The 25,775-nt window shown below is 51.1% G+C and overlaps 1 protein-coding gene across 1 annotated transcript in view; it reads right to left on the bottom strand.

Moving 5' to 3' along the window:
- TBX4 (T-box transcription factor 4) overlaps positions 1 to 13,865 on the bottom strand; it is a 29,583-nt gene extending 15,718 nt beyond the window's left edge. The window contains exons 1-6 of the mRNA XM_030296734.2: positions 13,649 to 13,865; positions 12,248 to 12,468; positions 12,003 to 12,200; positions 11,088 to 11,182; positions 2,923 to 3,042; positions 1,489 to 1,636 (exon numbers count right to left, since the gene is read on the bottom strand). Of these exons, the coding sequence (XP_030152594.2) occupies positions 1,489 to 1,636; positions 2,923 to 3,042; positions 11,088 to 11,182; positions 12,003 to 12,200; positions 12,248 to 12,468; positions 13,649 to 13,865 (999 nt within the window). The remainder of the gene's footprint in view (positions 1 to 1,488; positions 1,637 to 2,922; positions 3,043 to 11,087; positions 11,183 to 12,002; positions 12,201 to 12,247; positions 12,469 to 13,648) is intronic.
- Between the last annotated feature and the right edge of the window lie 11,910 nt (positions 13,866 to 25,775).

The raw sequence follows: 25,775 nt of genomic DNA, 5'->3' as shown, positions 1-25,775 counted from the left end.
GGGTCCACATGCACATTTGGGGGCAGAGACCTGCCCGCCAGCTAAGCTCCCCAACTCCCAGCACAGAGGCTTTCACTAACCTTTCCAGGTTAGTGTCATGGCCTGGGCAAGCAGAGGAGGCCAGGTAGGGGTCAACTGGGAGCAAAGTCTTGGCCAGGATAGTGCCCAGTAAGACCCAGAAGGCCCTTCTGCCCCTCGATTAAAAGGGCAGTGGGTGCTTGGCCAACCCTTCCCATTAGATCAGTGGCTTATCTCTGCCCCCATGAGAGGTTGGGGCTGCACATTTCTGCCACCCCTCGCCCACAGCATCAGCCTGCCTTGCATGGGAAAGCCTGTGCTGCTCGCAAGATGGAAAACTCAGGGATTAATTACATTAATTAAGTATTCTCCTACTTGCTTGTTTATAGATCACCAACTGAGAAAAAAACTAAACAGACTCTGAGAAAATTAGAACTAAGAGCTGCCTGTCAGTTATATACCAATCAATCAGAAATGACCCATTGCTGGCATTTTCCATGAGGAACTATGATTCACAGAATTCTGATTTGCATACAACTCCCCAGAAATGGAATTCAGATATAAAAAAAGGCACATACCTGCACACCCCTCACCCCTGCTTCCCCTACCACCATCCACACTCTGAATGTTACATGTATGGCCTGGGCAACTGCATCTAGCAGCCTCTACCGCACCCATGCTCCACCCCACCCCATCCTGTACTTCCAGGGTACCAATGGGGAATGGAGAAGGGCAGGGCCTGTGCCCTGGCAGATAATACCAGGTCCCCAGGCTTCAGTTTACCACACACTTGAGCTAAAAATTTCCACATAAAACGCTTTTTGTGGGCCTGCCAGAATCAGATGGGGAAAGAATGAGCCTCAGCAGCCTGGATGGGGCGTCAGCAGAGCATCCCTGGGGCTTCAGAGTCTCTCTGGCAAGAACCAGGTCCGAGGCAAGGCCAGGAAGGAGCTGCCCTCCGAGCCAGAGTGAGGCCTTCCCTTCCAGAGGGCAGGGGCTGCCAGGCCAGGCAGACGGCATACTCCAGAGAGAGGCTTTGGAACTCATAGTGACTCTTTCCCAAGAAAGTTAACTTGCCTTATGCTCCAGCAAGGCCAAATTTGGGGAACCTGAAGCTGAAAGATTTGATCCAGCATCACTGTCCTTGTCATAGCTGCCATATTTAGAGCCTCCCATGTGCAAGGTGCCTCATGCATATTCTCTCCGTTAATTCTCGCAACCACAAAAGGTTTCTAGATAAGGAAACTAAGGCTCAAAAACTTGCCCAAAGTTACCCAGTTAGCAAGTGGGAGGGGAAGGATGTACATCAGAGGGACTCAGACTCTGGGCTCCTTCCTCCAACTGGCCCGGCAAGTGCCAAAGCCTGGAGCTGGATCCCCAGAGAGGATTCTCTAGAGCTCCATCCCTACCTAGCCCACCCCCAGCACTGCTCAAGGACTGGCTCTCAAGGCCAGGCAGTCTCTTTCTTACATGACCGAAGGGGTCCAGGTGGTTGTTTGTGAGTTTCAGCTTCTGGAAAGAGACTAGCTGCCGCATCCAGTGGGCCCCGGTGGCAGGAGAATCGGGGTGGACATAGAGCCTTCCTGGCATGGCGGGCTCAGCCTTCCCGGCCACCATCCTGCCAACAGAACAGATGATTACAGCAGTTGATTACTCTGGGGTCTGGAAAAGCCCAGATTCCCTGTCCCCTGTTAGAGCAAATCCCCATAGACTTGAGGGGGCAAGAAATCACTGCTAGTCTTATACTCTCAATTTCAGACTTTGTGAGTAGGAGTGAAGGTCAAAGGAGAGAGTGCTGAGGAGGAGGAGCAATTATGAACCTCTTTTATTTTACTGCAGTAGAAAGAGAAAGGGAGGGTACAGACAAATGTGATTATTTACTTCAAAGAATGGGGCTAATCACAAATATTTGTGGGGCGATTTAGGCACCTCTGTGTATGTATTACAGTTACAACTTTAAAATGTTATAAATTATATTATTTGGAGGGAGCTTCTCAGAAGACCTAGACAACTTTCAAACTGCTTGTCCCCAAAAGAGTGCTCACCCCCAAGGAAATTAATTGGTAAACCTCCCCTCAGCCAGAGCCTGCTCTGAATGATAATCCAACCCAAAGAGAGAAGAAATAGAAACATGGCCCTTGGCAAGACCTGGTCACCGAATCCAGCCTCCTCAGCCAGGTTTCTGCTGGCCCCACTACCAGCCTACTGTGAAGCCCACATCCTGGCTAGCTACTAATTCAGTCAATCCCTCTTTCTCCTTGGGCGCTGTCCTGGGCTCTGGGGGCAGACAGGGTACTAAGAAGGTGACCTTAGGAAAAGTAGCCTAGTGTTTACTTACCCAGCCCCTGTTTTGCCTTACAGCCCACTTGTTCCCCCCAGCCTCTTGCCAGAGGGTCCCATCATCCAACCATCAGGCAGCTGCCACTCACTCTGGATCAACAGCTTAAAGGGAGGGCTCATAGCCAGACAATGAGGAACTAAGTGGAAGAGCAGCAGAGAGATGTCATTGGATGTCTAACCATCCAATATCAAAGTCCCTCAAGCAAACAGCTCCCATCCTCCTCCCCAGTGCAGCACTACCAGAGCCTAAATTCATCCAGTGTTCGTGTTCATCTGTCATCCCACAGCGTAGTCACCAATCTTGTTTGCCCATGGCTGTAGGGAGAGAACAGCCTCGAAATCCACTAAACACTCAAACCCTGCAGCTCACTTTCAGCTGTAGCGGGTGTGCAGACATTGGCCGACCCTGCAGCCTCTGCAGGCTCAGCTCCCAAGACTGCGGATCTGGGCAATCATATGAACTAACTGGTGAGTCCCTGGACCAAACATCAGGTACAGATGGGTGTGGTGAGTGGACAGAGCAGTTCAGAGAAGGCAGGTGATGTGAGGGTCCCAGGTTCTTACCATTTGTTGTCACAGAACTTGTAGCGGTGGTCATCCGCAGGGACGATGTCAATCAGCAGGATGTACTTGGTCTTAGGGTTCATGCCTGTGACTTTTACCTTGTAGCTGGGAAACATCCTCCTAGGGGAAGCCAAGGTGTGAGGCAGAGGCATAGACAGAGCATCAAGAGAGATGCCACCCAGGGGGGAGGGAACAGAAGGCCTTAAGAGACACCGGCCCTGATCAGAACTGTGTGACCTTGCCTCAGCCTCCCCCTACACAAGGGAAAGTTTGCACTAGCCGTTCTTTCTGGGTCTGCAGGTCTAGAAAGAGGGTTTACATGGCTTCCCCAATGCAATTCCCTCTCCCCAACAATCCCCTAATATTTAGGGCAACTGGTTGTAAGCAGCTAAAGCATAGAAAGTTCCAGGATCATGAGAGAGGATGTCAACACCAACCTGGCTGCTTAATTTCCCTCCTGCCCTTTGCCAGTCCCTACACAGCTGAAGTTCTGGGCTGCCATTACAGGGGGTCAGAGCAAAAGACTTCAAAGCCCTGTCAGTTACTTCTGTAATCAATGGGATTTCTCCTCTGGGCCTTGTCTCTGTGGAAACCCTCAGGCTGGAACCAACTCACAGAAAAACAAGAAAGTGTTGCTAGGTCTTTGGATTCTTTTGGTGTGTTTAGCAGAGGTGTTTAGCCATGTGAAGACCTTGCCTGGGCTTGTGTATACTAACTGGGTACCAGGTAAAGTCAGTTCAGGAGCCTCATGGAGAAAAGCATGGATTCTAGAACCACTCTGCCATGGTCCACCAGCCTGGCCCACCCCTGACAAGTTTTGAGGCATTAGGCAACTTGCTTGGATCTCATTCTCTGTGCCTTGGTTTCCTTATCTCTAAAATGGGGATATTACTACCTATCTCATAGGTTGGTCTGTGGATTAACTGAGTCCATTTGCGACTATTACCACTGACTCCCACTGCATTCCTCCCTCCTCAAACCAGTGGATGACTTACCTCTGTGAAAAAGGACTCACCAAAAAACCAGGAAGTTTTCCAGTTTCTACAGCTCATGCTAAGACTATCCAGGACCCTGAGGCTCAGTGAATATTCTAGAGACAGGCTTCCCCAGACCCCTCAACACACACACAGGTACAATAGCATGTACACATACCTGCAGGGGCAGAGTTCTGCCCCTTAGTCATCGAGTCCCTGACACTGGACTTCTCCAGAGGGAGCAGACAGAACTTTACCACAATCCTCCTCAGACACCCCCACCCCCTCCTAGCTGATCTCCCACAAAGATGTTTCCCCAAGAGAGAGGCAGGATCCAAACCTAACTGAAGACACTAAGGACATCAGGAACCAAATCCCCTGAGTTGGGAAAGTGCCCAACCAGTCCACTCAAGGAAAGCCTCACTAAGAGACCATAAGGGGAACCTCAAGAGAAGCTGTCCTAGACACCTCAGACCCCCGTTTTGTCAACATGGGTACCAGTTTACCAGGGTTTCCAGAAGGGACCAAAGCCTTTACAAGCAGGCAGACCCTACAGCAAGCCCAGGCCAGGACCCTGAGGTGGAAGGTTCAGTTCTACCCCTGGCCCAGCCCCAGCCTGTTCACCCTCTCTCTTGCAGGAGGCAAGGCCCGGGAGAGCACTGCAATGGGCCAGGGATGTGGGAGGTATGTGGCCATGTGTACGCTCAAGGGCACGTACTTGAGTACACGGTGGAGTGCGCATGTGTGCATGTGTGCGTGCCTGGAGGGAGGAGGGAAGTTCTAGCTGCAAGTCTAGGGACTTATAAACCGTGTGGAAGAATTTGTCTCAGATGTCAATTGAAAGCATTTTCAAATGTCCACCCCACCCCCTCTCCAGGAATGGGGGAAGTGAGAGGGCTCAGGAACCCAATCCTGCCTGCTGCTTACCAGCCCCTGCCCAGCCTGGGGGCACAGCTGGAGCCTGCACCACCTTCTTTCCTGGCCCAGCCTCTCCCCTGATAGGCCTAAAGCTGAAGCAGGGAAGGCATCAGCTGCCTCACTTCCCCTGCTCCCCGGGGAAAGGCCAAGAATCCTGTCCCCTCCAGGTCACCATTTTGTAACTGCTACAGGAACTGCCACAAAATGGGGCAGCCCTGGTTGCCCTTGGGGCTGACCTGGCACCAGTGCCCTGCGCTTAGTCTGTTTCTCCTGTAATCACTCCAGGTGGCAACAGCAGAAGGCAGACATGGCTTCCCCCCAGGCCAGTATCCACAAAGGGGTCCAGGAAAAAATGTCCCGCTGCCACTTTGACAGTCTTCATAACCTAGGCTGAGAGGGGGATGAAGACCCTGTCCTTCCCCTTCTCCTACTCCTTACTACACTTCATCTCAGCAGCTCAGGAAGCCAGGCTAAGATCCACTAAATGCTTTTTAGAAGGCCTGTAAGTAGCCTGTGCTCAGCTCCCCAAGGCACGGAGCTGGTGTCCTAGGATTTGGTTTCACCCAGAAGCTGACTAAAGACTGGATTCCTGACCGAAAACACCCTCAGGGAGGTTTTGCCAAGAGTTGGCGCAGGGAAGGAAGTTATCTCCTAGCTTCTGCCTCCCCTGCCTACCAATCCCCCCCCTTCCTAGGGCAGCTGCCCTTAGAAGCAGGGGCGGGGGATGGGATATCTGGTCTGAAAGGGGACGCTGCTCCAGGCTGAACTACTCAGGCTCAGTGAACTCCACTGCTTTCATGAGAACCTGTATCGGCTTTTCTGTCAGGGTCCAGTTTGGTGACTGCTTCTGAGAACACGGGCCCTGGGGACCCTAGGCACTATCACTGCCCCACCTAGGGGGCTCCAGTGGGATGAAGGGCACACCCTGTGGGGAAAAGGCTGAGTGCCAAGGGGAAGTGTATGTTCCACCCACCCCAGAAGCCTCCTGCCACAGCTGAAGGCATCTGCCCTTGCCCTAAAGTTGAAGCCCCAGGCGCAGCATGGGACCATTCACCAGGTGGGCATGACTCCTGCCACAGAGGCCAGGCTGGGTCTGGGAGCTGTGCCATCCTCTCTGGTGACTCTACACTATAAAGACCCTCTCTACTGAAACAGATGAAAAGGATGGGGTGAGATCAAGTTGTTTCTGTGGCTTAGGATGTAAAATGTACCTGAAAACCAACATCAATGGGGGAAATGAACACCTGGGGGAGCGGGCAGGAAAGGAGGGAAGGACTCTGAGCCGCCGGTGTCCCACTCTGCCCCGCCGCCAGCGCTGGCCTGGCCGGAATCCCTGGCTCGCCCGCCCCGGACACCTCGCGGCCCCCAAGCCCCGCGCGGTCGAGCCTTCGCCCCACCCTCTCCCTGCGCCCCGCGAGCCTCCGGTCCGCGCGCCTAACGCCCCCTCGGGGCTCCTGGACCCCCAGACAGAGGGGCGCTCCCGGCACACGCGGAAACGGCTCCGCCGGGGAATAAACAAGCCGCCCGCCCCGCCGGCCCGGGAGGAGATGAAAGCCGGGGGTTTCTCCTCTGATCACGAAACAGGCTCTGAAAGGATGCGGGCTGGAGCCTTTATCTACTTCATACTCGGAAATGGTTTTAGAATGAACTGCTAAGATAAGCTTCCTTGGACGTTTCTTCGTGTGGGAGGCCTGCGGGGCACGGGGCAAGGATTCGGGACCTTGTGATTTTGGCAACAACCCCTCAAATGCTCGCTGGTTGCTGAGTGGAGACTCGCAAGTTCAGCTGGTCTCAGAGAGCGGCGGGGGGCTCCCGGCTCTCCGGCCAAAGCGATCGCCAAATTCCTGGCCCGACCTACTAGTCTCCCACCAATCCCGAATGGGGGTGCAGGGAGTCAGCAGGACGTAGGAAACCAGCCAGATTCTCTCCACTTGGCCGGACCCCCAAGTCCCCAACCCGGTTGCAGCCTGACTTTCTGTGAGGGCCTGGAAACCCCAGGAGCAGCTAGATGTGCCTTCCCTTAAACTAGACACAAAACCAAATAGAAGGGGTGAGAAGTCTGGAGAGGGGCTTCGAGGGGGGAGAGGAATGGTGGGGAATGGGAGGGCACACAAGAGGATTCTGCTGTGTTTCTTTATCTGGGTGATGATTTGTACTAGTGTATTCATTTTGTGGAAGTGTATAGAGCTGTACAATTAAGATTTGCTCACTTATGCAGGGAAGTTCCACTTCAATAAAATTGACATTGAAAATTATACACGTATATATCATATGTGTGTGTCTATACACACATGTATATACATACACCAGCCGTGGATCCCAGAGTCGGAAAGAAACCGGCTGCAGGCAAAGGACAGGGGTCCCCAGAAAACCCCACCATTCTTTCTATCCCTAGTGTCTGGGACTCTTGAGAGGGATTTCTGGGTATGTTGGGAAGAGGCTAAGGCCCCGTCCACCAAGGCTGAGTTTGCTGGAGGGGTGGGGGCTGTGTTGCTGGTGCTGCCTGTATGGAGACTAAACCTTCTAGAGCCAAATGATTTCTGAGAGCAATGGCAAAGCTTTGTAATTTAGTCCCAATTTTCTCTCTCTCTCTAACACGCACACAATTTTCTAATTCACTCAAAGCATTTTTAAGAAATATTTTCCCTGAGGTCGGGGGAGGGGGGGTTGCAAGAGTGAGGGTATATGGAATGGATGCTGTTTTGGAAGATCAGTTGCTTCTCAGATTTTTTTAAAGACACTTCCTTCTGATAGACTTTTGCTTTCAGAAAATACTTTAGAAAGAGATCAAAGGACTCTCTCCCCAACCCACTTTCCCAGTGTCTTCAACCCTTACTTGTCTTATCACCCACGCCACTGGGCTCTGACGCTCTGTATACAGAGCAAGGGCAATTGGCTTTGAAGCCCCGGATTAAGCCGGGCCAAATCCTTGCCTCAGAATAACAAACAATACAGGTTCAACAGGAGTTCTCATCGGTAGCTCATTTTTCAAACGCAAATTCACTGTCACTAACACAAGCAACATTGAACTCAACAGGCTATGAAGGCTGATAGTGGAGATTTATCTGGTGGCAAAACCATGACCTAGGAGTAGAGCAGTCAAACGGTTAGGAAATTTTCATTTTTGGGAGGTTTATATTTAAATTTTTGTGGAGCTCACTTTTATCTGTGTTTGGGAGAAAATGCAGTTTCTCACATCTTTCAAGCTTGGCAGGGATGTGAAGGAGGTAGACAGAGGAGGGGTCTGGTCTCTGCAGTAAACAGCCTTCTGGGTGCAGAGGCCCCTGAAAGGGACAGAAACTGGCTGGGAGGATTCTGGCCTCGTTTTACACCTGACATCAGGGGTTACTGAGCATTCAGAAATTGATGTCTCCCAATGTGATTGGCATTTTAATCCCCAGATCAAATGGTTTGAGAATCCGAAGTCACTATCCAATGAAGGGGACTATCCTCTACTTTGGCCTTCAGACCTTCATACCTTCAAGAGCTTATAGGCAAGAGGCTTGTGACTCAAAGACTCAAACTAGCTTGAGAAACATTGTTCCCCTTGTTTGGGACCTGCCTCTCCCTCAGCCAGATAGCAAGTATCATGCCTCTAACCAACCAGGGGGGTCTCTAGGGCAGAGCAACAACCCCATATTGGAGGGCCCTATATCTAAGGGGAATTTCTCAAAGTTGGTTTTTTTTTTTTTCTGGGGGTAGAGTATCATCTGCTTGGCTTGTGTGGACCTGGCAGCTGCTTAATTTTGCTTCTATAAGAGCCAAGTGCCTTCCCTTCTCTGGGGTCAGGCTTATGTTCCCTCAGTTTACCAGCAGTCTAGGAATCTGCGATTCCATGTTCAGGACAAGGGTTCAGGCCGTCTGCTGAGAAATGCAGGTGTTCCAGGAAGGGTGCCGGTAGAGACACAAAGAAGAGAACTGGGACTCCACAGGATGTTGAAGAACCACAAACCCAAGCAAAGCAAGCTGCCTCCTGTGGAAGGGAGGCGGTGAAGGGGGAGGGGGCCACTGGGATCAGAACTGAGAATGTGGTCTCCAAAGTCAGTGAGCAGCAACGCAGGAGGAAAGAGGGTCTGTGAGAACCATGGGGAGGGGCGACGAGGCTAGTGACTTTCTTAAGGACTAGGCCTGGTGCAAGAATAACTTTCTGCCAGAGAAATGAAAGGCCAAGACCGTGATGAAACCATAAGTGGTCAACCTCATCACAGCCATTTAAAAATTATTGTCATCATTCCCTGAGGCACATCTCTAAGTCTCCACTAGGATCAGGCACAGACATCCGCCTGAAGCTGGTCACCTCTGGAGGTGTGTGTGTGTGTGTGTGTGTGTGTGTGTGTTGGGGGAGGGAGGGAGGGAGGAGGACCCATACTGATTCAGGAAACCCCACTGAGGAGAATCACAAATGTCTTTTGTTTAAAACGGCAGAGGCCAGGCAAACCCGAAGAACATGCAGACCATTTATTTTTGAAAGACAAGAATATTTCTGCTGCCTAAAAAGGGAAATTCTGGATCTTTCTCTTTCTTCTTTCCATCCCTCCACCCCAGCAGTTCCAATAAATAAATTCCCTCTCTTCATACTTATAATCCAGTCAACAATTTACCATATGCAGCTCACGTGACCCCCATTTGAGTCTCACAGTAACTAAGAAAAGAAGAATGGCAGGTAAGTCTACAGTCACCAGCTCTGTTTACCCCAGCACCATTGAGCCACGGGAAGTGTAGAAACCTGCCCAAGGGCACTCAGCTAGGAAGAGGCAAGGCTTGAGAGCCACTGTCTTCAGGACTATTCCAAGTGGCACCCTCTACCAGGCTTCCCTAATGCATCCTCCTTCCCCAGCCCCCAAATGCAGCAAATTCAGGCCCTGACATCCCCATGCTCCTTCCCCTGATAGAGGCTCCAGGTGGCCTTGCCACCTACCAGGGAGCCTGACCAAGTGCCCAGAACTTACCCCCAGCAAAACAAAGGAAACCTCGCAAGGTCTCCCAGTGAGCAGACAAGAAGGACCACAGCACCCCTTCACTACACACTGCAAAAACTACCAGCTTTTTGCTTCTTTTCAACAGCTCACCGTTCTCTAAGCAGTTCAGCAGAGTTCTCTAAGAAGAAGAAAACTGCTGAGTGGGTGTCAGACATTTCTCTAATTACAATTAATTTTGGCTCATATGTATGGCATGCTCATATGTGCCAGGAGCTAGGCTAAGTGCTTTACATACAACTGTATGTATTATTTTGCAGAGGGGGATGTGGAGAGGGCAGATACCCTGAAGCACCTTGCCTGAGGGTTGCACAGATGGAAGCAGCTGAGTGGAACTGGAAGCCACTGTGGTCTGACTCCCTAATCCTGGCTCTTGAGGCTTCGCCACCTTATTTCTTCAAAAACCCAATTATGGGCCCACAGACATTTTTACACCTACCCTGTCCCCCAGGGACTAGAATCAAATGTGAGTAAGTGGGGAGAGGGCAGTTCCTACACCTGAACTTTCCAGCTTCTCTGTCTGCAGCAATCCCCCTACACTGATAACCGCTGGCCTTGCCATTCGCGCCCCACCTGAGACTCCTGGCCCCGCTGGCCCCAACGAATCTCTCATCTTGCCCGGTCTGCATCTCCCTCCTTTCCCCTTCTCCTCGAGACTCTCTCCCACAGACACCAGCACATTTTAAAGATGTTTCCACTTTATAAATCATCATCTCTGGCAACCACCCGAGAGTTGCTCCCCAAACAACACACACGCAGGGCCCAACGGTGCCTTCCCCTTGGCTGAGGTGGGGGGGGCTGGCAATAGACGAGCAGCACCCCGAGGGATGAGAGGTTTCCTGGTTGTCACTGCCAGGAAAAGTTATGGAAGTAGGAAAACATGGTCCAGTCCCCTTCCTCCATCTGTTGAGGGTCATCTCCGGGTCCCCAATCAATGCAATCCTGAGAAACCAGGCAGGTCCCCAAAAGGAAGAGGACAAAGCAGCCTCCCTGGGGGCCAATAGTGCAGGGACTGGGACCTCCGGAGTCGCGATCCTTATTTGCATTTTATTTGCACAGTGCTACCCCTCCCATCCTTCCAAGTCTGGAGGCTCCCTGGAGGAGATGGATCCTCCGGTGAAGTTCTGCGGCCCAGTCAAAAGCCGTGGTAGGACAAGGGGCTAAGACCGGAGTGGCGAAAGGAACTCCTGGCGCTCCTTTGGCAGGAGCCCGAGAGGACTGTCAAGGGAGCTCCTGGGGGATTCCCATCGCTCCCACCAGTCATCCCCATCCCCCAAATAAATGTCCCAGCGCTGACCTGCCCGCCTTGGTGATGATCATTTCGGTGCCCGCTTCGTGGAACTTCTTCCAGAGCTCCTTCTCATGCAGGCCCACCTTGATGTTCTCGATGGTCTAGGGATGAGACGGAAGGGGTCGGCCTGAGCCACGGCTCCATGCGGAGCCCACAGAACGGAGAACACAGGCCCAAGGAACTGTGCAGAGTCCTGCCAGCCCCCGAAGCCCATGCCTCAAGATTTCGTTTCATAAAATTATCCTGTGCCGCTGGTGAATTTTTCAAAATTTAATCAGTAGCTGAAACCCACTCCTTCGGAGCTGCACCTATAGATGGTCCGCAAAGGACACATGCTGACCGTGCCAGGGTAGATGACACACTACACAAACATAAACACTCCACGTGGCGGGACACAGCCACAGGCTTGCGGACACACACAGACACAGGAGGGACAAACGCCCCTGCGGCCAGACTGGCGCACCCTCAGACTCTACGCAGACCCACGCAGGCCGAGGGTGCGCACAGACGGATTCCTTTCATTTTGATCATCAGATTGTCAGTGTGACCCTCTCAGCGACGTCCCCGCGGCGGCTCCCGCTCGCACACGACCGGGATCTGTTCTTCCCTCCCGATGCCAGGCTTTCTTTCGCCCACGCCCTCTCAGCGTCGTCGGAGCCGGACACTTGGCTCGGGCTCACCCCCCTGCCACAAGGGTCCCCTCCCCAGCCTGTCCCCTAGTACCCCCAAGGGAGCGAAGCAGAAGAGGGACGAAAGGCAAAGAGCGGGAGCCCTGCCCAGCGGAGCAGAACGCGCAGTCCAGGACGCAGCCAGGTCCCCTGGGAAGCGAGTCTTGTCCTCAGTGGGGTGGATTGGCAGACGCAGGCTGCCCTGCAGACAGACCGACGCCCGACCTCTGCCCGAAGGCCAGCGCGGCCCTACCTGCTCGGCGGCGGCAGCGGCGGCGGCGTCGGCGCCTGGGCCCGGGGGGCTGCCGAGCGCGGCTCCGCTGAGGCCCGGCGCGGCCAGCGCGGGCTCGGGGTTGTTGGCTGCGTTGGAAGCGCTGGCCTCGCCGAGCGCCGAGCCCGGGGCCCGGAAGGCCTCCTCGCTCTCCGACAGGCCCTTATCCTGCAGCATCTCCTGCGGGCACAGCACACACCGAGTCACATGCCCAGGTCCACACTCGCCAGAGGCCCAGCAGCTCGCTCCAGCCCAGCCAGGGGACTTCGGGGCCGGGCGGGAAGGTCGCCCTGGCGCACGTGGACACTGCCCCCTTCTGAGCTGGGGGAGGGAGAAAATGCGGAGGGCAGGACCGTCGCCTCCACCGTCTGGGGTCTGGACTTGGGAGGGTCTGTGTGCGGTTCAAGGTCTGCCTGCCTCTGGGTGTGGGGCTGTGTGATGAGCAAGTCTGGGGGAAGGACCGCCCTCTCGGCATTGCCCCAGCTGCACCCCCAGTCCCTCCCTCCTGCTGGGCGCCAGGGGAGCCTGAGGCCTGGGTCTCTCTTCGAAGTTTCCTAATAATTGGGGTCCAGGCTCACTCTTGGCCCAGGGCAGCCAGGACAGTGAAACCAGGATGCAGGGCCCAGGCTCCTGGGGCTCCACACCTGCAGAAAGGGCCTAGGGTTGGGCAGTTCCTCAGGCTCCTGCTCACCCATCTGCCCTCACCCACTCCCTTAGACAGCAGTCAGGTAGAGCCTCCCTGAGCCAAAGGCTTTCACTCCTGCACATTCCCACTCCCACAGACACCCTGTGTGTCATTCACACAGGTACACACTTCACACCCAGACACAAGCACCCACACAGAGTCTTCTAGTCACTCAAGCAGCCACACTGTCCCAGGGCAGCTCTGATTTAGGCCCTGAATTCAGCCAGGGGCTCCCCAGCCTTGCCCATATATTCACATTCGCTGGCTCCCTCAGTCCAAAGGGCTCTGCTTTGGGGCAAAGGATCCAGACCCTTCCCAGCTAAGGACCAGGCCAGTTGGGTGGGTCCAGTTCACAGACACAACCTAGTCCTGCCCACCCAACCCCTCCCCCCTCCCCAGCACAGCTATCCTTCCCCAAGAGTCTAGAACTATCCACCAGGCTGTCCAAGGCTGCAGAACCTGCTTTTCCTGCCTCCATCATGGATGCAACCCTGCATTGTATCTGCTTCTTTCCACCTCCCTGCTCTTCTCCCTTCTTTTGGGTCTGGTGCGGCTTTCTATGTGCCTGGCTGCCTCTCTTGTGGAAGAGTGTTCCCCCTTCCTCCTGTCTTCTTTCTGTTCTCTCCTGGATCTCCCTGAGCATCCCAAGGCCCAGGCCTCTGGCCATCCTGCCTACTGGTTTCCCCATCCCAGGTCCTAGACATCAGCTCCCAGGGCCTCACAAAGTAAACAAGCCAAGTGCAACAGAGGGAGATAAAAAAGGGGCCTGGGCCAGTAGGGCTGGGAAAAGCCCATAAAGATAAAGCTGACAGCCCTCCCAGTCCTTGGTCCACAGGCAGCAGGAAACAAGTCTTGCCCGGCATGGCCAGCCCCAGTACCGGCCTTGGGCCACGTGCTGGTTCCAGCGGAGCCTAGGAAACCCAGAGCCCCCAGGCAAGGGGACATTGTGCGACCAGGGTAGTTGCACGCCCTGGCCCAAGACGCTGGTCCGGACTGTATCTGGGGTCAGGGGGATGGGCGCGGGCCATAGGCTGGTCACAAGCGCGGCAGACCACGGGGGCAGGAAGACGCGCCGCCTTGCGCGATGCTGTTTTGGCCACCGGGTCCTCTACGGAGCACTTGTCGCACCCGGAGCCGTGCAGGGCCGCCTTCTGGCTCATGCCCGGCACTCTCAGTCCTGGGCACTAAGCACGTCCGCGGCCGGCATCCACTGACGCGGGTCCCACCGCTCCCACCTGGGACGAGGGCAGCGTGGTGCTCTCCTTCCACTCCGCGGGCTTCACCTCTTCCTTTTCTCTCAGCCGCGGAGACACATCTCGACATCGCGACAGCTGGCCCTCGCCCTCGATGGGGCTCCCCCCTAATTTCCTTTCCTTCCCTCTGGACTGGCCCAGACTGGCCGTCCCCTTGGTTCCGCTCGGACCCCGAGCCCCGGCGCACTGTACAGCCTCGTTCCACATCAGCCCGAGCCCGAGGGCCGCAGCCCATCGCCCTCGCCCCTCTCGCGGACCCCTTCGCGGACGCGCCGGCCGGCTCGGCGCGCTTTCGCTCCGTCCGTCGCTTTCAACCAACTCGCTTTCTAAGGAGAACAGCATTTTTTCTCTTTACTCTAAGTTACTGGTGATATTTTTCTTGCACTGGGGAAATTAACATTTTGTATTATTTTAAATATTTTAATTATCTCTATTATGAGAGCAGTATTCGGGTCAGCTCGATAGCATTAAAAATATCACATAAATTATTAGAACCTTTTATTTTTAACACTGTATATTTAAAGTACTGGTTTGATTTGTTAATTCATCATTATTAAATATGTTGTTGCTCTCTGGTCCCTGCTCCATCATTCTAGGGCTTCCTGGTACATTAGTGACACAGTTACTAATATCTAGGTAATTACTAAATATAGTATTCCAGCAGGTCATGTTAATCTATTGTTATTTTAATTTTTATTCCGTACCCCTAAAATGGTTCTGTTGCTGGCTCCTCAGTCTCTGTACTTTGTCACAGTTTCAATAACTTATTATTTACCATAACTTGTAATATCATTGTTCTCAATATAGACGTTAGTTTTCTTCACATCCTTATAATACTTCTTGTTATTTTATCATTATTTGTTTTGTTAGAATTGTTCACAATACTCCAGGTATTCTTCATCACACCGTTACAATATCTTGTTACTTTGTCATTATTTGTAACGTTACAATCTTAATTCGCTGGTTATTTTTCATCACATCATTACTCCTTGTTACTTTGTCATAATTTGTGATATTGCTGTAGTTCTTAATACTCTGATTATTTTTCATCACATTGGTACGATACTTCTTATTACTCTACCATTATTTATAATGTTGCTGGGACTATTAATATGTTGGTCATAAATTGTCATATTATTTCAGCAATTCTTGTTGCTGTCTTTGTTTATATTAGCATTGCTCTAAAGATTTTGGTTAATATTTATTATAATAATTCATAATAGTATCAATAATAAATTATATATAATACTCCATCAATACTACTAATATTAGTATTTCCCTTAATAGTGTTTTTAATTGTTTACCCTTTTCCTACAGTTTTATCATTTGTTACTATTTCCTATAGTATCACTATTGATTTTATTTTATTTTATTTTTACTATTGATTTTAATACAATGGTTCTTATCACATTGTTCCTATATTTGGAGTTACTTTGTCTATGATCCTTTTAAGTTTGTGATTACAATTTTCGCTTGGTTCTGAAAGTGACTATTATTTTACTGTTGTTTTAAAGTGTGAGTGCTGTATTAGTTTTCCACTTAGCCCTGTTTCTTTGGTAATTGCTCACATTCTGATACTTCCTGATCATTGATAATTATTTATATACAATGCTCCTTGCTTTAATTTTGACGAGCCCGTTGCATCAAAGGCTCTGAAGTCCAGGGTTCCGATCACACATTTCTTCATCGATATCGCCTCAAGCACCCGGGCCCTCTTCCTTGGACTTTCTTATTCTGCAAACACCAGTTTCAAGACCAACGTTCCTCTAGTCGCAGCTTAACCATGTTCTTTTGGCTCTGGCGCTGTTGTTTCTTTGCCCTTGGGTCCCTAGACCCAATTCATCCTGTTACTCGGTGGAGATGAGGGCTCGCGCCCCAAACCGCTGGAAGTAGGGCCGAGGCGGCAGCCTGATCTGAAGCACATCGCGGCACCATCCTGCAGCCTTGCCTTTCCCTGAGGTTCTTACCCCCGTCCCGTTACTCGCCTCTTTCCCAGTTCACTCTCCTCAACCCTGCAGCCTAACGCTGGGCTCGGGGTGGCCCCTGTCCCGCACGCCCGGCTCACCCCCATCCCCGCCGGAACCCACACTCACCCTAACTGCGCTGCAGCATGCGGAGGCGCCTGCGGCCCGAGGTTCACTGCAGGCTCGGGTCCGAGTGGCACAGGACGGCCTGGGCACCGACTCGGGGCCGCTGGGTCAGTGTCCCGTTGCCCGCCGCGCCCTCGGGGCCCGACACATCCTGACTCTGGAGCGGGCCCTTGATCTCCGAGGCTGCACTTTGGGGCCTCAGCTCCCTCCTCCTTCCTCCCTCCCTCCGGGGCCGCCACCCCCCTGCGCTGACGTCGCCGCTGTCAATCAGTCTGCGCCCGCCGCCCCCCGGGGAGGGGGGCTCTAGGGTCCCTTGGCTCCGCGGCCCCAGGACCCCGAGCCCCGAGCTGGCCGCGCGCTCCCCCACCGCGTGGCTCGGTGCCCTCCCTGCGGCCCTCGGCCCGGCAGGCCTGGCTGGGACAGGGATCCCCGCATGGTTTAGATTAGAGGGGCGGGAAGAGGCAGAGCGGCCTGGCGGTGCCGCACGGCTCGCACGGAGACTCGACAACCAGGACCGAACGCCCGGAGCCGCAGCGCGGCCCGCACACTGGGGCGCGGCCCGGCCCGGCCTGGTCGGGCCGGGGGCCCACTTGCAGACAGCCGCCCTCCGCCGAGCCCCAGGCCGCGGGCTCCGCGCCCGCACACCCCGCGGTCCGAGACCCGCTCCCAACGGTGCACGCAGCGGCTCGGTAAGCCCACGTCCCGGGAGGCAGGCGCACAGCGCCCCACAGCCCCGCACTCGTCCACAGACCATGCCCCTCACACATTCTCACACCTACGCGCTCCGGCCCGCGCGCTCCTGCTCCCGGGCTCTGGGCGCGGGCGCGACGGCCAGGGCGCGGCCCCTCTGCTCACCGGCCCCTGCTTGTCCCGGCCTGGCGGACAGCGGCCGCCGGACCCGGCCTGGCGCGCCTCGGAGTCGGCCCGCGGAGGTCACGGGTGAGGGCAGGCCCTTCGCTCAGGCGGGGAGGAGGCCGGGCCGCCAGGCCTGAGCGGCGGCAGCGGGGAAGTGCTGGGCCGGCTTCTGAATCCGAGCCGAGGCCCAGGCTTCAAGGTGCCAGGGCTTGGCAGAGTCTCTGGGCGAAACTGCAGCGGTGAGGGCCAAGACTCCGCCAGCAGCCTCAAGATCCCAGAAAGCTGACGAGGAAGCCCAATCCCTGCCCCAGTCTAGGAAGCTGAGACCACTGCACTGGGAGCTACCCGGCCTCTGTGCCTCAGAAAGTCAGAAAGTGAGGCCCCCTCACTGCCTAGACCTCCCTGACCAACCTCTGACTCTCCACTCCCTCTGTCTCCACTTACCTCTATTTCTTTATGTCTGTCTGTACCTCTCCACAGGACCCTTGAGCTCCACAGGCAGACAGAGCCATGTGGACCCCAGTCCATGCCCAAGCCTCACAGCCTGTTACATGCCCAGAATACTGAGGCAAGGCTAGGTCTGCCTCCACCAAAGGGCCCAGAGTCCCCTGTCAATAGAATTCCCAAATTAGCTCCTTGCTCCTCAGCATGGGCTGCATCGTTTCCTCCACTGGTGCCCCCAATAGTTCCAATCAGCTTCTGTTCCTATCCAGATTTTTACCTCAAAATCAGATGGAAGGAAATAGGACAGGGAAATTCCTTCCTTGGATGGATCTGTCCCTTTTCTAATGCTAGGAAATGGAAAGCCAACATCAATGCCTCTCCCACTACCCTGCACTCAAAGGAGGAGGCAAAATACCAACTCAGAAAAGCCAGCTTCTGCTGTCAGGAACCTGGGAACCCATTTCCACAATGGGCTCACTGCTCAAGAATCCCTATCACCCTTAGCAATACCAGATTCCACTACCCCATCTTCCCTGCACAATTTGTCTGATGGAATCCTGAACCAGGAAGGGGAAGTAAGGTCTAAGGGATGGAGAAGCTTAATCTTCCTCCAATCCTGCCTTCTTCTGGAGTGGAGAAAGGAAAGGCCCTGGTGTTTCAGAGATGCCTGGGGAGTCATGTTTCCTGTGTTAGGGAGGACTGGATGACATGTCTCAGCTTCTGCTCCCAAGCCCCCTCCCATGCCCTCTCCAACAACCTGTAGGGAAATCCCTTGCAAATAAATAGTGTACAGACTAACCAACCAACTACTGTATGGAATGGTGAACAGGGAGGGCAGTGAATCACCAGATACCATGGGAAGACTACATTTAGGCCAGACTCTGGAAAGAATTTGTTGACAATCATTGGAGGAAGTTCATAATGAGACCATCTAGTGTTGCTCTTTAAAGAAACTAGAATGGAGACTTTCTGTAAGTGCAAGTCTTTCTGGAGATTCACAGGAGATACTCCAAATCAGTATCAACTAGTTCATGATGACATGGAAAAATGAGATATGCAAGGGACAGGCAACGTTTTGGCAATGAAAAGGAAGAGGCAAACCAGCCAGCAAGAGAGAAAGGGAGGTTTTGTATACACATTCCCCGTTAGTAGAATGGAATTCTTTCTTTCAGTGATTAACACATACATTTCTTTTTAACGTTTTGACATCTTTGAAATTTTGACATCTTAGAATCAAAGGTAATTTAATTCCTTGTAGTGTTGTAGTTTAATTGGTATTTTTTTTCCTTCTTAGTAGTACATAAAATAATAGGAAATGGGCTGATAAATGGCCTGTGGGAGGAAAAAAAAAGACCAGTGTTTTTGTTTTTGTTCTTCCAAAATGGATTTGAGGAGTTCAAAGTATAAAAATTCTCCTCAACTAGCTAAGCAAATAGTTGACCATAACCAAGCATCTATCACACTGGCTTGGGTTGGCTGAGGGGAAACCCTCAGGTTTGGTGTCAGGCTCACCGTGGTTTTGAAACCTGGCTCATCATTTAGCAACTGTGTGACCTTGGGCATGTCCCTTAACACTTAAATAAAATGGAGATAATCACATGGACCCACTAGCTTATTGTGAACTTTGGCTAAGTTAATGCATATAAATTCCTGACATGTGGTAGGATAGCTAATATGTTAGTTCCCAAGTATTTCTAAAATTTCTTTTATCCCACTTCTTTTCCAAAAAGGCTTGAGGTGGTTTATAACCAAAATAAGCTAATAAAAATACAAGAATAAAGGTGAACTAGGATCAAGGAGAAAGAATACATGCTATCACTAAGCGTTGACAAAGTTGCTATAATTGAGAACAAAATCTGGCTTATCAGCAGCAGGGCAAAAGGTAGTTCTCCATTTCAGAAATGTGGAAACAGTATGTTTTTGGTGAAGGGTGGGGAACAAACTTTCTCCTGGCCCTAAATTTTAAAGTAGTTTCTTTTGTCAACTTTTATTCTTATGTCTGTATAGTGTCTTGCTATTTACGAAGTGGTTTCACAACTACTATCTCATCAGATGCTGTATTAATTCCATTTTATCTCCATTTTATGGATTCATTCATCCAAAGTCCTTACTATGCTTACCATGTAAGTAAGTGCTCACTATGTGTCAGACACAAAAAGGAAAGGCCAACTAATTGGTAAGTTTATTAGTTCTATTAGTTAGTCAACTGATTGGCTAACCAATTACTAACTGCAAATTCACTAATGAATAACCTGCAAACTTACTAATTAATAAATCCCAAGGGGAGCAGGGGCTGCAGGATAAACCTGAGAATCCCAGTCAGTGCAGTAACGTGGCTTATCCAGAGGGGAGGGGAGGCTTGTTGAGGATGACTACTTCAGCTGGCTCCACAGTGTGGTGAAAAGCAAATTACAATTAAAAAATTTTTAAAAAAAGAAAAGAAAAGAAAAGAAAAGCTTTTGGAGTATTTAGTAAATACCAATGTCAAGACCCACCCCAGACCCACTGAGTCAGAATCTTTGAGGATAGGATCAAAGCTGAAAATCACTGCTGTATGTCAATCATGGAAATCCTGTTCCCTGCTTTCCTAGTCTCTCTTGTAGCTAGCAGTGGGCACATGATCCAATGTTGGCCAATGAGGCCTGGGCAGAAGACTGGCAAGAGGAAGGTTGGGAAGGAATTTTTTGCTTTCTGGATGAAGGGGAAAACATAATCTTTTCTCCTGTAGATGAGATCCTTGGCATTCTCACTCTCTAGAGACCCTGATGCAAGGATGAAGGCCAATATGCTAAGGATATCAGAACAAAAAGAAAGAGCCTGGGTTCCTGATGGCATCACTGAGCCAGTAGACCAGTGTCAAACTGCTTCTTATAACGTGAGAAAAATAAACCCTATTTCTTTGCATCGTTGTTAGTCTGGGTCTCTGTTACTTACAGCCAAATACACTCCAGAGACATGTGTAAAGATCCCAGCTCAGTGTTGAGTGAGTCCTTAGGCACTCCATAATGACAGATACATATCTGAACGTGTGTCCTTGTGCATTTGCACATACCTTCCCATTCAACTCCAGGACACAAAATTCCTCCACATCCCCTTCCCAGCCATGTTATTTAATGTGTGCTATGATCTAAGGCCTGGGGGTCCTTAGTAAGTCCCCAAAAGGGAAAAGATGGGTGAGGAAGCAGGGAATTCACTTGTCCCCTATGACTTTATTGTTACCGAGTAGCCCCAAATCTTGGTTCTAGATTTTCCAGCCCACATCCCATTGGGTTTATCAAGCTAAGGCAACTGGGGTAGTGGAAGCAGGAGCTTGAGCTCCTTCTCGAAATTGGAGGATGGAGCAAGGGGAATGGGTAGTAGGTGGCAGCTGCTTCAGGGGCTTTCCCTCCTACCACAGGTGCAGTTCTGCTCACCTGATCTCTCACCCTGGCCTCCCGGGCCTTCTCCCACAAAGAGAATTAGGAAGCTTCCAGTGAGAAGAAACTGAGGACTGTGCTGCTCTGATCCCTGCTGGTCTGAGCCCCCTCAGGACTGAGGACAGAGGTAGTGATTTACCAATAGCACAGGTGAGTCCCTCTTATAACTCTCAGTTGAGGCACTGCAGAGATAAGGAATGAATGATCAAATTTGCGTTTTGTATAGTCAGGGCTAGCAATCTAGGCCTTCTGTTCCAGAGTCCTTATCCATAGGTGGATTCTCTGCAGATCAGACTTTCTCCTCCATTACACTACATGCTCCTGCACTGCTACTTCTTTCCATTTCCTCCAGTAAGACTTCTCTGAAATACACACTTATTTTACTACCTGTCTGAGGAAGTTATATCTGCTAGGGTCATATTGGGTAAAAAATATTCCTAAGTCAGAGAATCTATTGCATTATCCAACCTCCCTTTTCTTTCCTCCTCTTTCTGCCCTCTATTCTTCCCAAGCACACACTATCCAAAACTGGGTCCTCAAGGTTTTTTTTTAATTTGGGTCCTCAAGTGGTTTTTTTTTTTTCTTTTCCAAATGTTTATTTATTTTTGAGAGAGAGAGAGAGAGAGAGAGAAGAGAGAGCACAAGCAAGCACACAAAAGGTGAGAAGGGGCAGAGAGAGGAGGACAGAGGAGCTGAAGCAGGCTCCATGCTAATAGCAGAAGGCCCTATGCGGGGCTCAAACTCACAAACCGTGAGTGAGATCATGACCAGAGCTGAAGTCAGACACTTAACTGATGGAGCCACCCAGCCACACTGAGTTTTTTTGTTTGTTTGTTTTTAATTAATTTATTGACTTAGAGACAGAGAGTGAGGTGGGGAGGAGCAGAGAGAGGGGGACAGACAGAATCCCAAGCAGGTTCAGTGCTGTCAGCTTGGAGCCTGATTTGGGGCTCAGTCCCACAAACCATGAGATCATGACCTGAGCCAAAATCATGAGATACTTAACCGACTGAGCCCTTTGAATGAGGGGCTGAAACAAATTAGGATTCAAGAATGAAAGAGTACACGAGCTACCACAGCGTCCTTGGAATTTGAGTTAAAAAACCTAAATGCAGGTCATCAGCAGGCTGTTAACAGAGGGACCTACAATATGATATGCTTTAAGCCTGTTTCCTCACCTGTAAAATGAATTTAATAATAACAGCCACCTGAAAGGACAGTAGAAAGTATCTATTTATCATATAGATAATCGTGCTTGAAGGGCTCACAAAAATAGCTAATGTTTATTGAGCACCTACAATGTGTCTGACAGGAATCTAAGAGCTTTATGTGCTTAACCTCATTTCAACCTTACCACCTCATCAGGTGAGTACTATCATAGTCCTCATTTCAACAGATGAAGAAATTGGGTAATATACACAAGGTCATACAACCAGGAAATAAAGTCAGGATTTGAATCCAATTAGTCTGGATCTTCAGTGACCATGTTTTTAAATATGCTGCTCTATGGTCATTTAACCTAAGTTCATTTCACTTGTTAAGCAAGGATAATAATACCTCCCCCACTGGGTTGTTGTAAGAGTGTAAAATACTGCCTGACACATAATAACACTATTCTCATTTTTGTAAACAGGACTCTCCCAAGGTCTCACAGTAAGAAAAGAGGTCATTGGACACCCAAGTCTCAAGAGCCCAAGAGCTTAGCTATCATTATTGTTTATTTTCTAAAAAATAAAATACCTACCTAGTTTCTCTTAGTTTCTCTTTAAAAAACTAAAGACTTAGTTTCTCTTTAGACTCCCCAAAGAAAGACAATACATCCTTCATGGTCCCAGAAACGCCATGCTCTGCCTCCCACTGACCCCACCAACCTGGCCACTGGAAGAGTCAGCAGGACTCATGCAAAAGGCTGCTCATTCACCAGGACACTTGGTAGTGGAATGGAGAGCACTGGATACACAGACTGTACCACAAACTTTTCTTATGCAAAGACCATACTGATGGCCCTTTCTAGCTGGTAACACCATATTGACCAAAAAAAGGCAGTGTTCACTAACCCAGGCACAAATGGGGATAAAGATAAGTGTGCTTTCATCTGAAATAAAATCCTCTATAACAGGCCTTCTTCCTTGCTTCCAAGATTCATAAACTCCCTCCACCTAGCTAATGTTTGGGAAGTGCCTCCTAACATCTAGCTTCAACCCCTATTGCTGCAGTTGGTCCTTTCTCTGTCTCTAAGGAATCAGAGGCATACTGGGGCTCTGTTAACTGGTCGGACCTCCACAGTAAGTTTCCATTCCCTCATTCAGCCACGGAAGCTGGGCGGATGGAGCTATTCAAAGAGCCCTGAGCTTAAGAGCTATGCCAGCACTGGCGCTGAACAGGGCACAGACCCCGTGTGCATTTCTGGGAGGCAAGGCTGTGGCTCGCCTAGAATTCAACAGACCCTAGAAGGGGAGGGCAGGGAGGAGTCCCCACGCTAGACCCCCATGTCCCTGTATTTTCTGAAGTTCCTCCTTTGAACACGTCCCTTTATTTATTGGGTCTCATTTAACCTCAGCCTTGTCCCCCTGAGGTCATTATTTGGTAACTGTCACTCAGCCTGCTGTGGCATTAACTTCATAATCCTATTGATTTCCTTCAAGTTATTTGGGGGTTTTCTCGACATCTTCCTGGGCCTGTAGGAGCTCATTCCCAGTTCCGGTCATTCCCGAGGAAGAGGCCCCAGGCCGTTAAGGATTTGCCCAGAGGCCCGTCCCGGGCGGGGTTCCTTGTTCCAACCCTGGCCCTTCCCAAGATGCGAGATTTGGACTTGCGAGGCCGCCTTGGTTGCTTAAGTGTGAAGTAAAGCGGCTAGGTGCCCACTACCACCTCCAGGAGCTTCCTGAGTGGCTACTGAGGCCGTCCTTCAGCTCACAAGGCCTGGGCTTCACCAATCACAGCTTTGCTTGGCCTGGAACCCCGCCCCATACTCCATCTTGGATCCGGAGGGGTAAGGGGCCCAATCACCACCGGATGGGCGGGGGGAAGCGGTGAGGGTGGGGAGAGGTCGCCGCTAGTGCCCACGTGGCCGCCGACCTGTGCCTTCCCGCCACCTGCGGCCGGCTGGGGCCTGGCCCCTGTCGAGCTGCAGCTGCAGCTCCCAGACACCACCCCAGCCCGTCGCCAGGGGATTAGTGTCTGTCTGTGGGTTGGGACAGCCTCAGTGGGGGTTGTCCTGGCCCAGACGAAGGCTCCCTTCACCCTTCTCCAGGAGTGCCTTCTCAGAGTCCAGTTTGGGTAGAGAAAGATTGTGTTGGGGGTCTGACAGCCTGGGGTGCTGATCTCTCCCAGAGCTGAGGTGTGGGGTGACAGGAGTCCCCCTCCCCGCCAAGCCTGAGCCACATGTGCTGGGAAGTTCATTTCCCCTTGTTTTGCAGAACGGGCTCAGGGATTGACCCCAGGAATGACCCCAGTGTCAGGAGGCATTAATGATCTCCATACGGGCAATAAACAGGCAGACCGGCTGGCTTGGTGTGGAGGTGCCCTGGAATGGGGCTGCCTTATTAGCCTCACATTCGCTCATGGGTAGAGGCTTAATTAGCAAGGGCTCCCTCATCTGTCTCCCCTCCCCCAAACATCCTTGAGCTCAATGGGAACGAGGTTGGAGACACTGGAGTTCTCTGGCTGGTTCCTCTGCTCCATATGGGCCTCCTCAAGAGGCCGACTCTTCAGACTCGGACATTTGTCTACTTCTAACAGGACTTGGAAATTAGTCCTCCTGATAAAGTCTCTCTTGTTTTTAAAAGCCCCCAGAGGTCAAGTCCATGCATTCCGAGTCAGCTCACTTTTTTTGTCTAGGAACAAGAAGGCCTTGCTCTTCTTTAACTTAAATCTCTCCTGACTATTTGAGTTTGAGCCCAATTTTCCCAAAGGGAAATTTCCCAAGGGAATAAATAGGCGACTACCACCCTGTATATGGGTGGGAGGTGGGGGGCAAACAGTCCTTAGCAACTGCCTAGACTATAAAAAGCACCATCTGATGTATCACATCTCTCTCTCCAAATCCCTCCATCAGGTTGGTTACTTCTTCTAGGTGTGTGACTTAACCTCTTTGGGCTTCAGTTTTCTGTATAGTTCACTTAAGATTCACTGAACCCTACATTCTAGGCACAGTGCTAAGCACTAGAAGAATGAAGCAGAGGAAAACCGAGGCTCTTCTTGAAGGGAGCTCCCAATCTAGTGGGGGAGACAGACTTGTAAACAAATGCAGTAATAAAACGTGCTCAGGGCTGTAATCTAAACCCATACTGGGTATGATGAGAGTACAAAAGAGGGAGTTACCAACTCATCCTGCCTTGTTAAGGAAGGTTCCATGAGCAGATAACATCTGAGCCCATCTTTGAAAGATGAATACGTATGGGATCCTGAGAGACAGAGAATGTGAAAAGGATATTTCAGGAAGAGGGAATAACCTGTACAAAGGCACAGAGAACATGTTTGAGGAACAGCAGAGCTGCAGCGACAGAAAATGAAGTTTCGTGGGAAGGTAAAAGTTTAGAAGGGCCTTGTAAGTCATGTTAATAACTTTACCTAGACAGCCAGTGTAGTACATTGAGCTCCACAGAAATAGCCAGGGCACTTGAGAGTCAGACAGGCACTGGGTGACCTGAGCCTCACTGAGGAAAAATAGGGAAACAGGAGCAAAGGAGATCCTAAGAGGGATTCTGAGAGGCAGAACATCATCATATGCATTCTTTCTGCAAACTTGCCAGGAGGAGCACAAGACAAAGTGCAAAGATGTTTCAGTCAACTTTTCAAAGTTTTCTAAATAGTGCTCAGAAAGGTGGAAGACTTGTCTTCTAAAGAGAAAGGAAAATTTGAAGACAAGCTAAAGACCAACAAGGCTCAGTATGAGACATGAAAACCTGTATCCATCCCCCCTACAGGGGAAATAACAGGGAAGTTCAAGGATCCCAGTGTATCCAAGATTGGCCTTTGGCCTTTGGCCTTCATCTTGTTTTGTTCTGAGT

This window comes from Lynx canadensis, chromosome E1, assembly GCF_007474595.2.
Source record: "Lynx canadensis isolate LIC74 chromosome E1, mLynCan4.pri.v2, whole genome shotgun sequence".
Classification (NCBI taxonomy): Eukaryota; Metazoa; Chordata; class Mammalia; order Carnivora; family Felidae; genus Lynx; species Lynx canadensis.
The sequence above is the reverse complement of the archived record's forward strand: the minus strand, read 5'-3'. Positions and strand labels throughout refer to the sequence as shown.